The sequence below is a fragment of the Vitis vinifera genome, chromosome 12 (genome assembly GCF_030704535.1).
Source record: "Vitis vinifera cultivar Pinot Noir 40024 chromosome 12, ASM3070453v1".
NCBI lineage: Eukaryota > Viridiplantae > Streptophyta > Magnoliopsida > Vitales > Vitaceae > Vitis > Vitis vinifera.
This window is the reverse complement of record NC_081816.1, coordinates 20,640,227-20,651,541: the sequence shown is the minus strand read 5'-3', so window position 1 is coordinate 20,651,541 and position 11,315 is coordinate 20,640,227. Positions and strand designations below refer to the sequence as shown.

Here is an 11,315-nt window from a genome sequence, read left to right as displayed (position 1 = left end):
TCGCCCTATATTCAGCCTCTAATGAGGACCTCACAACAGAAGTTGCTTGTTGGAGTTCTAGGAAGAGCATTGGACCCAAGGAAGATGAGATATGCATTGGTGGATGTTCAGTCATCTGTATTACCAACCCAATCGACATTGGAGAGTTCTTGTGAAGATGAAGATCATGAGTGATTGTGCCCCAAAAATAATGTAGAAGTCATTTGACGACAAACCAATGACTAATTGTTGTACAATACATAAATTGAGACAACTTATTGACAGTGAAAGATTGGTTGAGTAAAAGTGAGGTACTAAAAGGCACCGACAATGGACCAATACTTAGTAGCATCAATTAGAGAAGTGTTGTTAAGCACTTGGAGACATTGGTGTTGACATATCATCGGCATTGTCTATTTTGGCTATAGTAAGAAGATATTGGATATACTTGTGTTGAGAGAAAAAGGCTCCTACAGGTGTTGGAAGAACCTTAATGCCAAGAAAGTAAGAAAGAGTACCAAGATCTTTAATGGAGAACTTAGACCTTAATTGAGTAACAACCCGTTGAACAGTGGCAGGGTTGCAACCTATAATGATAAGATTGTCTACATAGACCAACACAAAAATAGTGGGATGTTTTTGTTGTAAAAGAAATAAAGAAGTGTTGGAGCGAGAATTGACAAATCCATTAGAGAGAAAGAATTGTCACCAATTCATGGTACCAAGCACAAGGTGCTTGTTTGAGTTCGTAAAGCGCCTTTTTAAGATGACATACATGTGATGGTTGGTTGGGATCAATCAACCCAGGCGGTTGACTCATAAAAACATCCTCATTGAGGTGTCCATGAACAAAGGTGTTGTTGACGTCAAGTTGGCGAAGTGACTAACCATGTTGAACGGAAAAACTAAGAAGTAAACTACTGTAGTGGGTTTAATCACTAGGCTAAAAGTCTTGTGGTAATCAATGCCCGCCTGTAGATGAAAATCTTTTGCCACAAAGCGAGCTTTGTAGCGATCAATTGAGCCATCAAGGTAGCACTTGATTCAAAATATCCATTTGCAGCCACTAAGGTTTTGTAACGTATGTGGAGGAACAAGTTCCCAAGTACCATTCTTGATGAGAGTAGTGAACTCTTCAGACATTGCTTTGTGCCATTTAGGTGATTTTAGGGCTTGGGTAACACTAGTGGATTCAATGGGTAGGTTTGGTGAAGGTGTATTGAGGAGAGCATAGTTGGGACTGGGTTTGAAAATATTGTTTTTAGACCTTGTTTTCATGGGGTGGGTTATAAGTGCCAAAGGTGATGGAAAAGGTGCATGAATTTGCATAGGATTAGAGTAGAGGGAGAGAGGACTAGGTGAAGGTTGGGGTGGATTGGAAGGCAAGAGAGAGGGTGAATGGGAAGAATAAAGTATAGAGGGTGTACTTTGTAGGGAAGAAACAATAGTGGATGTGGATGAGAAGGTCCCAATTGTGCCGAAGTCATTGTCACCATTTATTGCTATGGAGATGGAGTTGTTTGGGAGGGAAAACACAGGAATGAGTTGGAACAGGAGCTAGAAGTGAATTGTGGTAGAATCGGGGCGAGGAAGATATTAAAGGACAAGTATATGATAAAGAGTTTGGAAAATTGAGTCTATCTGAAGAAAAAAATAAATCACACCCAATATCAACAAGGTATGTCTATGAATGATCATATACATGCATTTGATAGAATTGTAGCAGTTTTGTTGGATTTAGATGAGAATAGGGCCTTATGGTTATTGAATTCTCTTCTTGGTGATTATGGACATCTCACCACCACCTTACTTTATGATAAGGATATATAAGGTAACCTTTGATGTTGTATATACTACTTTACTAAGCTTTAAATACGAAAAAAAAAGGACCAAAAAGTTCATAGAGATATATTAACAAAAGCATTAACAATGAATGACCAATCTCAAAGTCATAAACCTAGAAAAGAAGATAATTCTCAATCTAAACGCAAATCTATAAAAGATGAATGTTCCTTTTGTCACAAAAAATATCACTAGAAGAAGGATTGTCCTAATCTACAAAAGAAGAATAAAGACAAGACAATCTTTAATGCTTGTGTGGCCATGTTTGGAGAAGATGAGTCATATGCTTAGGTTGGCTTATCCTTGGTTAGTAACTCAAATCAATGGATTTTGGACACTAAATTCTCATATCACATGTGTCCCTACAAGGATTGGTTTTCAAGCTTTGAAGAACTATAAGGTGGAGTTGTTTACATGGACAATAATAATGCTTGTAAGACAATAGGAGTAGGTACAATATGATTGAAAACTAATGATGGATTAACTAAAACATTGACAAACATTCAATATGTTCTTAGTATGAAGATATGGCTCATCTCATTAGGAGTATTAGAATCCATGGGGTTCATTGTTACTATGAAAGATGAGATTTTGAAAGTTATGTAAGGTAAAATTTTTGTTAGATAATGGTGGTGAATATAGAAGTGATCCATTTTTCCAAGTATGTTAAGTTGAGGGCATTGTTTGACATTTCACAATTAGAGATACACCACAATAGAATGGGTTGAAGAGCAAGAAAATGTATGTTGTCAAATGTTGGATTGAGCAAAAAAAATATAGGATGAGGTAGTTGTTTATGCGTGTCCTCCTTTCAATGATATACCATCTACTATAATTAAGGGTAAAAGTACTCCTATTGAGGTATGGTCTGGAAAGCCTTCAAATGATTAATATTCTTTGTACTTTTTTTGTTCCATTGAATTTTTTTTTGTTTTTGTTTCTTTCAAGTGAAGTAATCTAAAATAGATCCAAGAGCCAAGGAGACCATTATTCATGGGACTTAGTATAGGTGTGAAAGGATATCATCTTTGGTGTCTAGATTCAAAGAAATAATTTTGAATGGGGATATGACTTTTGATGAATATGCTCTATTGAAACATGTAAGAAAAGAAAATTGTTCTCAAATTGAGGAGACTGAGTAATCAAGAATAGGTGGAGCTGAAGACAACAATAATCAATCCAACAAATGTTAATGAGACAAATGATGACATTCAAATGACAAATGAAAGTATCAAAGATGAAGAAGATCCTTCAAATAAAGCACTTCAATAATAGCAAAATTCAACCACAATTAGTAGACCAAGAAGAGAGATTTGCATGCTTGCTCAATTTAATGATAATATGGCATATGTACTTCCAATAGTAGAAGGTGATGTACCTTCTTTTTACTATTTGGACTTAGTCAATATCTTGCAAATTTAAACACCTTTGACTAAGGTATTTAGATTCGTTTTAGTCAATTTTTATAGTTTTAGCCAATCTTAGCGACTTTGGCCAATTTTTGTGTGCAAAAAGTATTTTTTTTTCAATTAAGAGCCTCCTATTTGATTCGATTATTTTCTGATTTGAAGGTTAGTGGTTTAATCATCATTGCCCGAGGACGTAGGTAAGACATTCTTACTAAAGCTCGTGTAGGGTTCTTTCGTTGTTATCCTTTTTTCTGTTTTTTGAGTATTTAAATCTGCATAAACAAGAAAATTTTGATGATCCCTGGCTGCTATGTGCCCAGGAGAGATTTGCCTAACGAGGCTTTATGTGTTTTTGGCCTATGAGCGTTTTATAAATCGCCCCATGACTTTTGGCCTATGAATCTTAACAATTTGGTCTCTGGAGCTTGACCTATGGGTCTTTGGCCTGAAAATTGCTTACCTTTATTTACAATATTCACTTCAATGGATTCAATTTCCAACCTTTCATTACCTGTTACCTGTTACCATTGTATTTTTTTGAATCAAATCCACACTTTTCCTCTGTTAGAGAAAATAAAAAAACCCATGCAGCATTGGAATCAAAAAAGGAGGGACAAGATTGAGAGTCATTTTTTTATCCCAATTAGATAGAAGGTTCTGATTTACATCAGGGAGTTTGGATCTTCAACTAGGAAAAGCGTATCATTGTCTCTAATAACTTCAATGGAGTCGATTTCTGCTCCTTCTTCGTTCGTTACCATTGCATTTCTTGCATCAAATCCAAGCTTCTCACCTGTTGAAAATCATTCCAAAGTCATCCTCTCTATTGAAATGAGTTCTAAAACAACATCAAGTATGCCATACTTGGGGGCAATTCTCGTCCCTTCTGAAAGTTTTTCGAATACTACAATGTCAATGGGGACTCAGTGGCTTTATGGCATGTTAAAATTCAGTGCAGAATTTTGAGTTTAGTCAGTAAAGGCACAGAAAACTGCAGTTGATGAAAATAGTTCAATAGTTTTACCGCTATGGATCATTGTCTAATAGTCTATAGGTTGTGTCACTTCATTGTTTACTATTGAAATTAGGATGGGTTAGGAGTTCTAGTTGGATACTGATAACAACGCATAGTTATTAGAGAATTAAACAAGAGATGGGGTTTGAAGAAGTGTACCTGCAATGGCCTTGAGCTCCATTAATGAGTTTGGCAACCTAATCAGCCGGCCAGCTTCAGTGCAGCAGCTCTCTTTTCTCTGCAGAGGATGGCCTCTATATATGCTCACCCTTGGAACATTTGTTCCTTTGAATCCTCCATTAGTATTAAACTCCTTTTCTCCTCCTTGGTCCCTCAACAACGTTTCATGATCAGTAGGCAAGGTATCAGGCACCATAATTCGGTGTCCCATCTCTCGCTTTTGCAGCATTTCATTCAGAGTTTCTGAAGAGAACTCATAGGTATTGGCATGGATAACATCTGCGCCATTCATTACAAGTAGCTTTACCATATCTGTGTGGTCTTCTGCCATGGCAATCTGGATTGCTGTTAACCCTTGGCGATTCTTCGAGTCTATGTTTAAACCTTGTTTCAGGAGCTCCTTCATCGCTGTTAGGTCATTTCTCTTTGCAGCAGTGCACAAAAGATCACCAGAAGTGTAGGGATCTGAAAGGGAAGCACAGTGATATAGGATCCAGAATATAGAATTGTGTTTTGCAGATACAGCATCCCATAATGCAGTGTTGCCATTTATATCTGCCATGTATGGTGTTATGATAATGATCAGATGGAATCAAGAAATGAAGTTGACGATTGGATCATATTTTCATAGACTTCAAAAAAATTAAGATATATAACAATCCTATTTACCTCGGACATGTACATTGCACGCATGTTTGAGAAGTACCATTACACAATCTTCATGCCCTTTTGATGCTGCTATGTGCTGAAGCATCACAACAAATCATGATAACCGTTTCAATATGCTGTTAGGGGGTTTACATTTTCCAGATGAAGAAAAAGGCCAATGAGTTTGATCATCTAGCCAGGAAGCTCAATGAACAACCTGGTTTGATTAGGCTAGTAAACAGTTTCCTGGAAGAAAGGGGTATTAGATTGCTGGTTCAGGGGTCTATAATGCAATCTTAGAGGTTTTAGAAGTTCGTAAGCAAAGCTTGAACAGAGCTAATTCAGATTGGATGCAACTTTGAGCTCCATCCATGTCCAAACAAGCAGAGCATTGTACCTGTTGGACAGAATAAAGCTTGAAAAGTCTACTTTGGTTGCCAATTTTTCACTTATTTTCCCCCATTTGTTTGGAAACCATGAAAGTAATACCAATTTTGCAGTTCTAGGCATTTTGGTTACAGTATGCAAGCATTGTATGTACTCGAAGGCATGAATATTTGGCATCTCTGGCTTTTAGAGAGTGTACCTAGAGAATGAAATTAGGCCCTGGGGAGAAGTAATGTCCGATAAAGTTTCAAAATCCAACTGACCCAATTGAAAAAGAATCGAAAAATGAAACATTTGACATGTATTAGGATCAAGAAGCTGTAGCCTCGATTCTCTGTACATCCAGGTGACTAAAGGATTGAAATATTATGAGTTGAAACCAGCCAAGACAGAGTCGAGTTGGGTTTATCTCAAAGTTGTGATCTTCTTAAGTTCTTAGATGTTTAGAAACGTACCAATGGGGTTCTTCCTTTGGAGTCCCCAATATCAGGGTCCAATTTTGCCTTGAGAAGCTCATCAAGAAAGGCTGCGTTGCCAGTGCTGGCAACAGTCAGTAAATTGAAAGCCATGTTGGGGTTAACATCTTCTTCCCCATTCTCCACCAGCAAATCTCCAATGTTTAGATCCTTAAGCCTTTTGTGATGCTGCAATTCACCATTATATATCATAAAAATTAGGTCCTCTATGGTAGATCATATCAAGAAGCAGAGCATGCGACTGATCTTGTGTATTGGTGAAAACGTTGCTGCAATATATACTTGCAAATGATCTAATAAAAACAGAGAGCAGAAGAAAAAACAGAAGGGGGAAGGAAATTAGTACTCAGATAGGTACAAACCTGAAGAAAGTTTTTAAGGATAATCACATTGTCTTCCTTCTTAGTCTGCATTGCTTCTATCAGTGCACTGGTCTTCAGCCTCAGGAGTTGTGAAAGGGTCTTGGTTCGGAACGTATAGGTTTGAGGTCTGCAGCAAAGTGCCCCAACTTCTCCAAACATGTCTGCAGACTGTAGAGTCCCAACAACATGCTCTTTCTCTCCCTCATAATCAATAATTTCAACTTCTCCAGATACAATTATGTAAACGTCATCTGGCGCCTCATTCTGCATTATAACATCTTCTCTAGGAGGTATGTACTCAGCCTTCATCTTTGCAACCTGCTCAATGTGATTACATTGTTAGAGAATCTCACTAGGATTAGAATTTCTTCCAAGTTTTCAATATTTTAGATGTTTGATCCTATTTTATTCAATATGAAAATCAATAATTTCACTGGAAAATCAATAATTTCACCAACTTTCTTAGTTAGGAATTGAACTTCGTTTTAATTGAATCCATCCAAAAATGGTCTCATACCAGGAGCAAGAGTATTTCTCTTGAGATTCCCTTGAAAAGATAGACCTTCTCCACAGTTGGCAAGAATAAATGCTGGCAGATGCTTTTGCATATGGATTTGGGCAGCTGTTCAATTAGTTGGTGCTGATTCAAGCTCTCAGCCTTAAATCTCAAACACATATAAGCCAGTATCTGCTCTTTCAATCTTGGAGGCAACCGGTTTCTGCATACAAAGTTTGATGCTGCTTCTATGCTATTTCTCTATGTCACAAGCCACAGATCCCAAAATTCATCACTCATCTAAACATGGTTAACTTAATCTGAGGACCAAAAGAGGGAAAAAGATCATAGTACTCACAAATTCCATAGTACGTCTAGTGCCTTCAACAACTAAGTTTGTCATGTTACCGATCAAGTAAGCAGTTAAGCCAAGGTTGAATAGCATGTAGAAAATGATGAAGATCATCTCCATAGTGTTCACAGCATGCATGTCACCATAGCCAACAGTGGTCATGGTGGTGATGGACCAATACAGGGCTGAAATATATCTGATCCAAAGGCTTGTCTCTCTAAAATTCGGTATAACGGCTCCAATCCACGTCTTTCCTTGATGCGGGTATCGATCAGCTAGCAAGTAGTATAGGCACCCAGCACAGTGGACCAGAAACAATGTCACCTACACCAAAAAAATGTACACTTTCTTCATTAGGTTAGCTACTTTTACTGGAAACAAATGACAGAAAACTCAATAAGACCAGGGCATGCACCAACAAAATTGTCGGTATGTTAGTATAGATCGCTTGTGTATACATGCAGCTTTACTCTTAAATTGTACTTAACTGATAATAGCCTAGCACATCGAACCCAGAAATAGCTGAATCTGATGTCCTTCTCAAGCCTGAAAAAGAGGAGAGAAAGTGAGAAAAGAAGAGAATTGGGTGGAATTGTGGCTGGGATGATTAATTGAATAAATCAACCTGGTGAAGAGTTGCTTGACACGGCGGAGACGCCAGAATCTGAGCAGACCCAAGAGGGAGTAGGAGAGACCCACTTTCTGTTTGCCAGTGATCAAGGAGCCCAGTGCCTCAAAAGGCATAGTTGATGCCATATCCATCAGAAACCATGTTGACAGGTACCTATGGCATTGTTACAAGCTTGGTTAATCCTCGTGTACTAGTACCCTTTACACAAAGGCCACCAGGGCTTGCTTGAAGCAAATTTTGATCTTTTCCAATAACACCCATCTTCAAAGAATTGATCTATATTATTTATTTAACAGTTCGGGGGTGTAAAAGTAATTTTAGTCATTGTTTCTGAAATTCCTCAAGGACAGCCCAACAAGCAAAAGGCTGAGCCCAAGAGGAGGAATACAGTATGCTTGCAAGTGAGATGCAGTGAGGCACACCTTTGGCATGGGAGACATTCATTATAAGGACGACACCAGTTTTAGTAGGGAATAGTTTCAAATTAGGTCGTTGTGAGCATCTGTTTTGTTATTATATCTTGTTGGAAAGAAAAAAGTTCCTTCTTTTTAGAGCATCATGGTTGTTTTGTTGACTTGGTGATCCAGTGGAAGAAGTAGGTCAGAGTAAATAAACTATTTTCCATTTACGGGCATATGCTCTATGATTTGGGTCCAAGGGAGGTGGGGTGATCCACCAATTAAGACACTCAACTCAATAATTGAGGTTTGGTCACACCATCTGGGAGCTACACATTGATGGTGATCATGGGCTTTGTTGAATGACAGATGAGAGTTGGGCCACTACATATATATAAAATAACAATAATGGGGTTGGTGACTCTGATTTGCATCCATGGCCACACCCATACACCCATGCACCCATATCCACATACCCTTCAAGTGTGTTATTCTCAGAAAAGGCATTGGCCCACAGTGCCCATTGATGCATAGTGCTTGTTGCACTATTCGAAAAGGGCATGGAATTATGACCATACGGTCAGGCCAACCAGTACAGTACCATCTCAAAAAGAAAATAGCAAAAAGAAAGTTTATTCCAGAAGTCATTCTCAGCAAATTAAAGTGATTCAAGAGAGATTCTCTTCCCATTAGAAAAAAAATAAAGATGATTTTCTCAGCCAAGTGCTATGTCCTGATAAGGACATTCAACCAAAGAATCAAATAGAGTCAAAACCAGCCTTAAGTGTGTCTATATGCAACATGACCAAATCAAACAAAAATCAAAGTCCTAACTGGGAATTGCTAATTTCTTTCCTCATCTGTTTGTTTCTAGAGAAAGAAAAGGGAAAACATTTGTGGGTGCTTTCAGTATCTAGGTGTTGATTAATGATCTCTTATAGCTTGAAGTGATTAATCTACTAACCTCACTGCAATCTTTCTCCAGTCACAAACAAGTAGCTGAGTTCTTCGATCAATGTAAGCGACAAAAAATGTTAAGACGATGTCAACAGCGAAAAATAGATCAACGACATTATCCGTGATATATAGTTGTCTATTTGGAGAGGCTTTCAGAAATGCAACTTGAAAAGGGTAAATCCATAGAGAGTAGGCTACTAAAACCACCATAAATGTCTCCCAACACCTGCATATGTGCAACATACAAATTTATCCTTGCCCATACTCATTACTAGATCAAACAAACACTATTCATCAAATATAAATTATTCAAATCTTATTATATAATGAAAATCAAGGAGAAAATTTTGCCTTCAAACTAGAAATCAACCATAATATATAGCAGACAATATTGAGTTATCAGAATAAATTGTAGCCTAATGGTTTTTCCTAACTTTCCTCTATTGAAATAGTAGTAACACTATCTAAGAATCACTTTTCCCACAAAAAAAGATCAATAAAAAAGCTATATGCCATGTATGTGTCCTCTAATAAGGCCATTTAAAGGGTGAGTATCATTCTTATTTGCAGAAGTGCATGGTGACCGCTGATTGGAAGCGATATATATCAGTGATTCCAGCAACTTTCCCTTTTCTATTTGAACGAACACTTTTGAAGTTCAATTCTCTCACTCAATCAAGAGTTGTGTTCATTATGGTTAAGTCATCAACTAAGCATGAATAGACAACTTCAAAAACTGATATATATATATATATATATATATATGCCAGTATATATGCTTATTTATATACATGTACACATAAATAGTGGTTTGAAAAGTAATTTATCAGTCTATTAGATATGGACCTATGGACATGAAGGTGTGCACGTATGCATATAGACATTATTTACGTTTAACATGCATATTTTAATATATCAACCATATATGAACTGATCATGGTAATAGAAGTTTAATCATGATGATTGATTTTTGTCCGTTTCTTCGGGTATAGTACTCATACCTGTATCTTGAATCCATTGGTGAGATGATCCATCCTTTGGGCGCTAACGGATTTTGGTTATAACTTGAGACACCTAAGGGAGGGAGAATGACCTTTGACAGATTCCGGGAGTTGAAAGGTTTGGAGTCATCATGCTGCTTTTCTTCTGGCTTTTTCAGACTTTTCCGGCTATGATCTTCCCTCTTGATCATGTTGGAGGCTGAGTACAGACTGTAGAGCTGATGAGGAACTTTCATTTCCATTCTTCCCAAAACAACTCAACCAACTCTCTTAGCTGGGTACTGCTTTTGAAATGATCGTTAGGGTGTTTGAATGGGTTTCAGAGAGGAGGAAAGAGAGGCCAAAAAGGAGAAGAGAGGCCTGTGAGATGATATAATTGTGATGTGTGAGGGACAATGAGTGGTGGTCCTCTCAATTCGTAGTGAGTGTCTGTGCGGGCAATGGCCTAATGGAAGCACCTGCATTGATTGATATGTTTGTGATAAGATCCCATAAGCATTTAGCAATATTTTGGCTGTGTGTGGATGAGGACTATGGAGGGCCATTGCCCTTTCCTCACCTTTATTATATACATACATACATGATGTTAACTGGTCTAAACAGTTCCACATTGGGACAAGGATATTCAATATGTGTATAAAAGATAGGACCCAGTGATATACCACATGGCCACCCAGCTGAAGGTTTATCATCACACAAAATTCATATCTCATATCATGTTACAGATTTGAATTGAATTTTCATTAAATTTTCATTACATTGTCGGTACGTAAAGATCCCGAAACGTCCTGAAAAGTTAGGCTTTTAGTTTGGCAAAACTTCTTAAAGATCGTATAGCACATGCCTGGTTTTTTTTGGATGTCACCATCAGTTTGACAACACCATCAATTTATCTTTAATTTACTGCATGGTTGCACATACACATAGAGCATTCTGAACTAGACCACCCCCTGATCACATTGATTAGCTGAAGGGAATATTAGGTATCGATCTTTGACTTGCACCAGAAAAATAAAGGTAAATATGGGATGCAGCAAGTTGTTCTAGCATGATTGTATGCAATATATATAGTTTTGGTCAATGATATGTAATTGCCCTCAACAAACCAAGTCACATGAAGTCAGTAACATTTGATTTTGAGGGGACCATGGTGTCTGTTGTGATGTGATTGAAGAAATTATC

At 37.6% G+C, this 11,315-nt stretch overlaps 1 protein-coding gene across 2 annotated transcripts; it reads right to left on the bottom strand.

Annotated features, from left to right (window-relative positions):
* Nucleotides 1–3,794: 3,794 nt before the first annotated feature.
* On the bottom strand, nucleotides 3,795–10,672 carry LOC100261806 (potassium channel AKT2/3). Of its 2 annotated transcripts, none has more exons than XM_002268888.4 (11): nucleotides 10,134–10,672; nucleotides 9,140–9,358; nucleotides 7,772–7,930; nucleotides 7,635–7,692; nucleotides 7,153–7,470; nucleotides 6,816–7,055; nucleotides 6,299–6,616; nucleotides 5,916–6,104; nucleotides 5,095–5,170; nucleotides 4,405–4,980; nucleotides 3,795–4,023 (listed from the first exon to the last, which is right to left on the bottom strand). In XM_002268888.4, the coding sequence occupies exons 1-11, from the start codon at nucleotides 10,373–10,375 to the stop codon at nucleotides 3,893–3,895; spliced, it is 2,526 nt and encodes an 841-aa protein (XP_002268924.1). In that variant the 5' UTR covers nucleotides 10,376–10,672; the 3' UTR covers nucleotides 3,795–3,892. The 2 variants fall into 2 exon arrangements, with proteins under 2 accessions (XP_002268924.1, XP_019079233.1); XM_019223688.2 differs by having other exon boundaries at nucleotides 4,405–4,890.
* Between the last annotated feature and the right edge of the window lie 643 nt (nucleotides 10,673–11,315).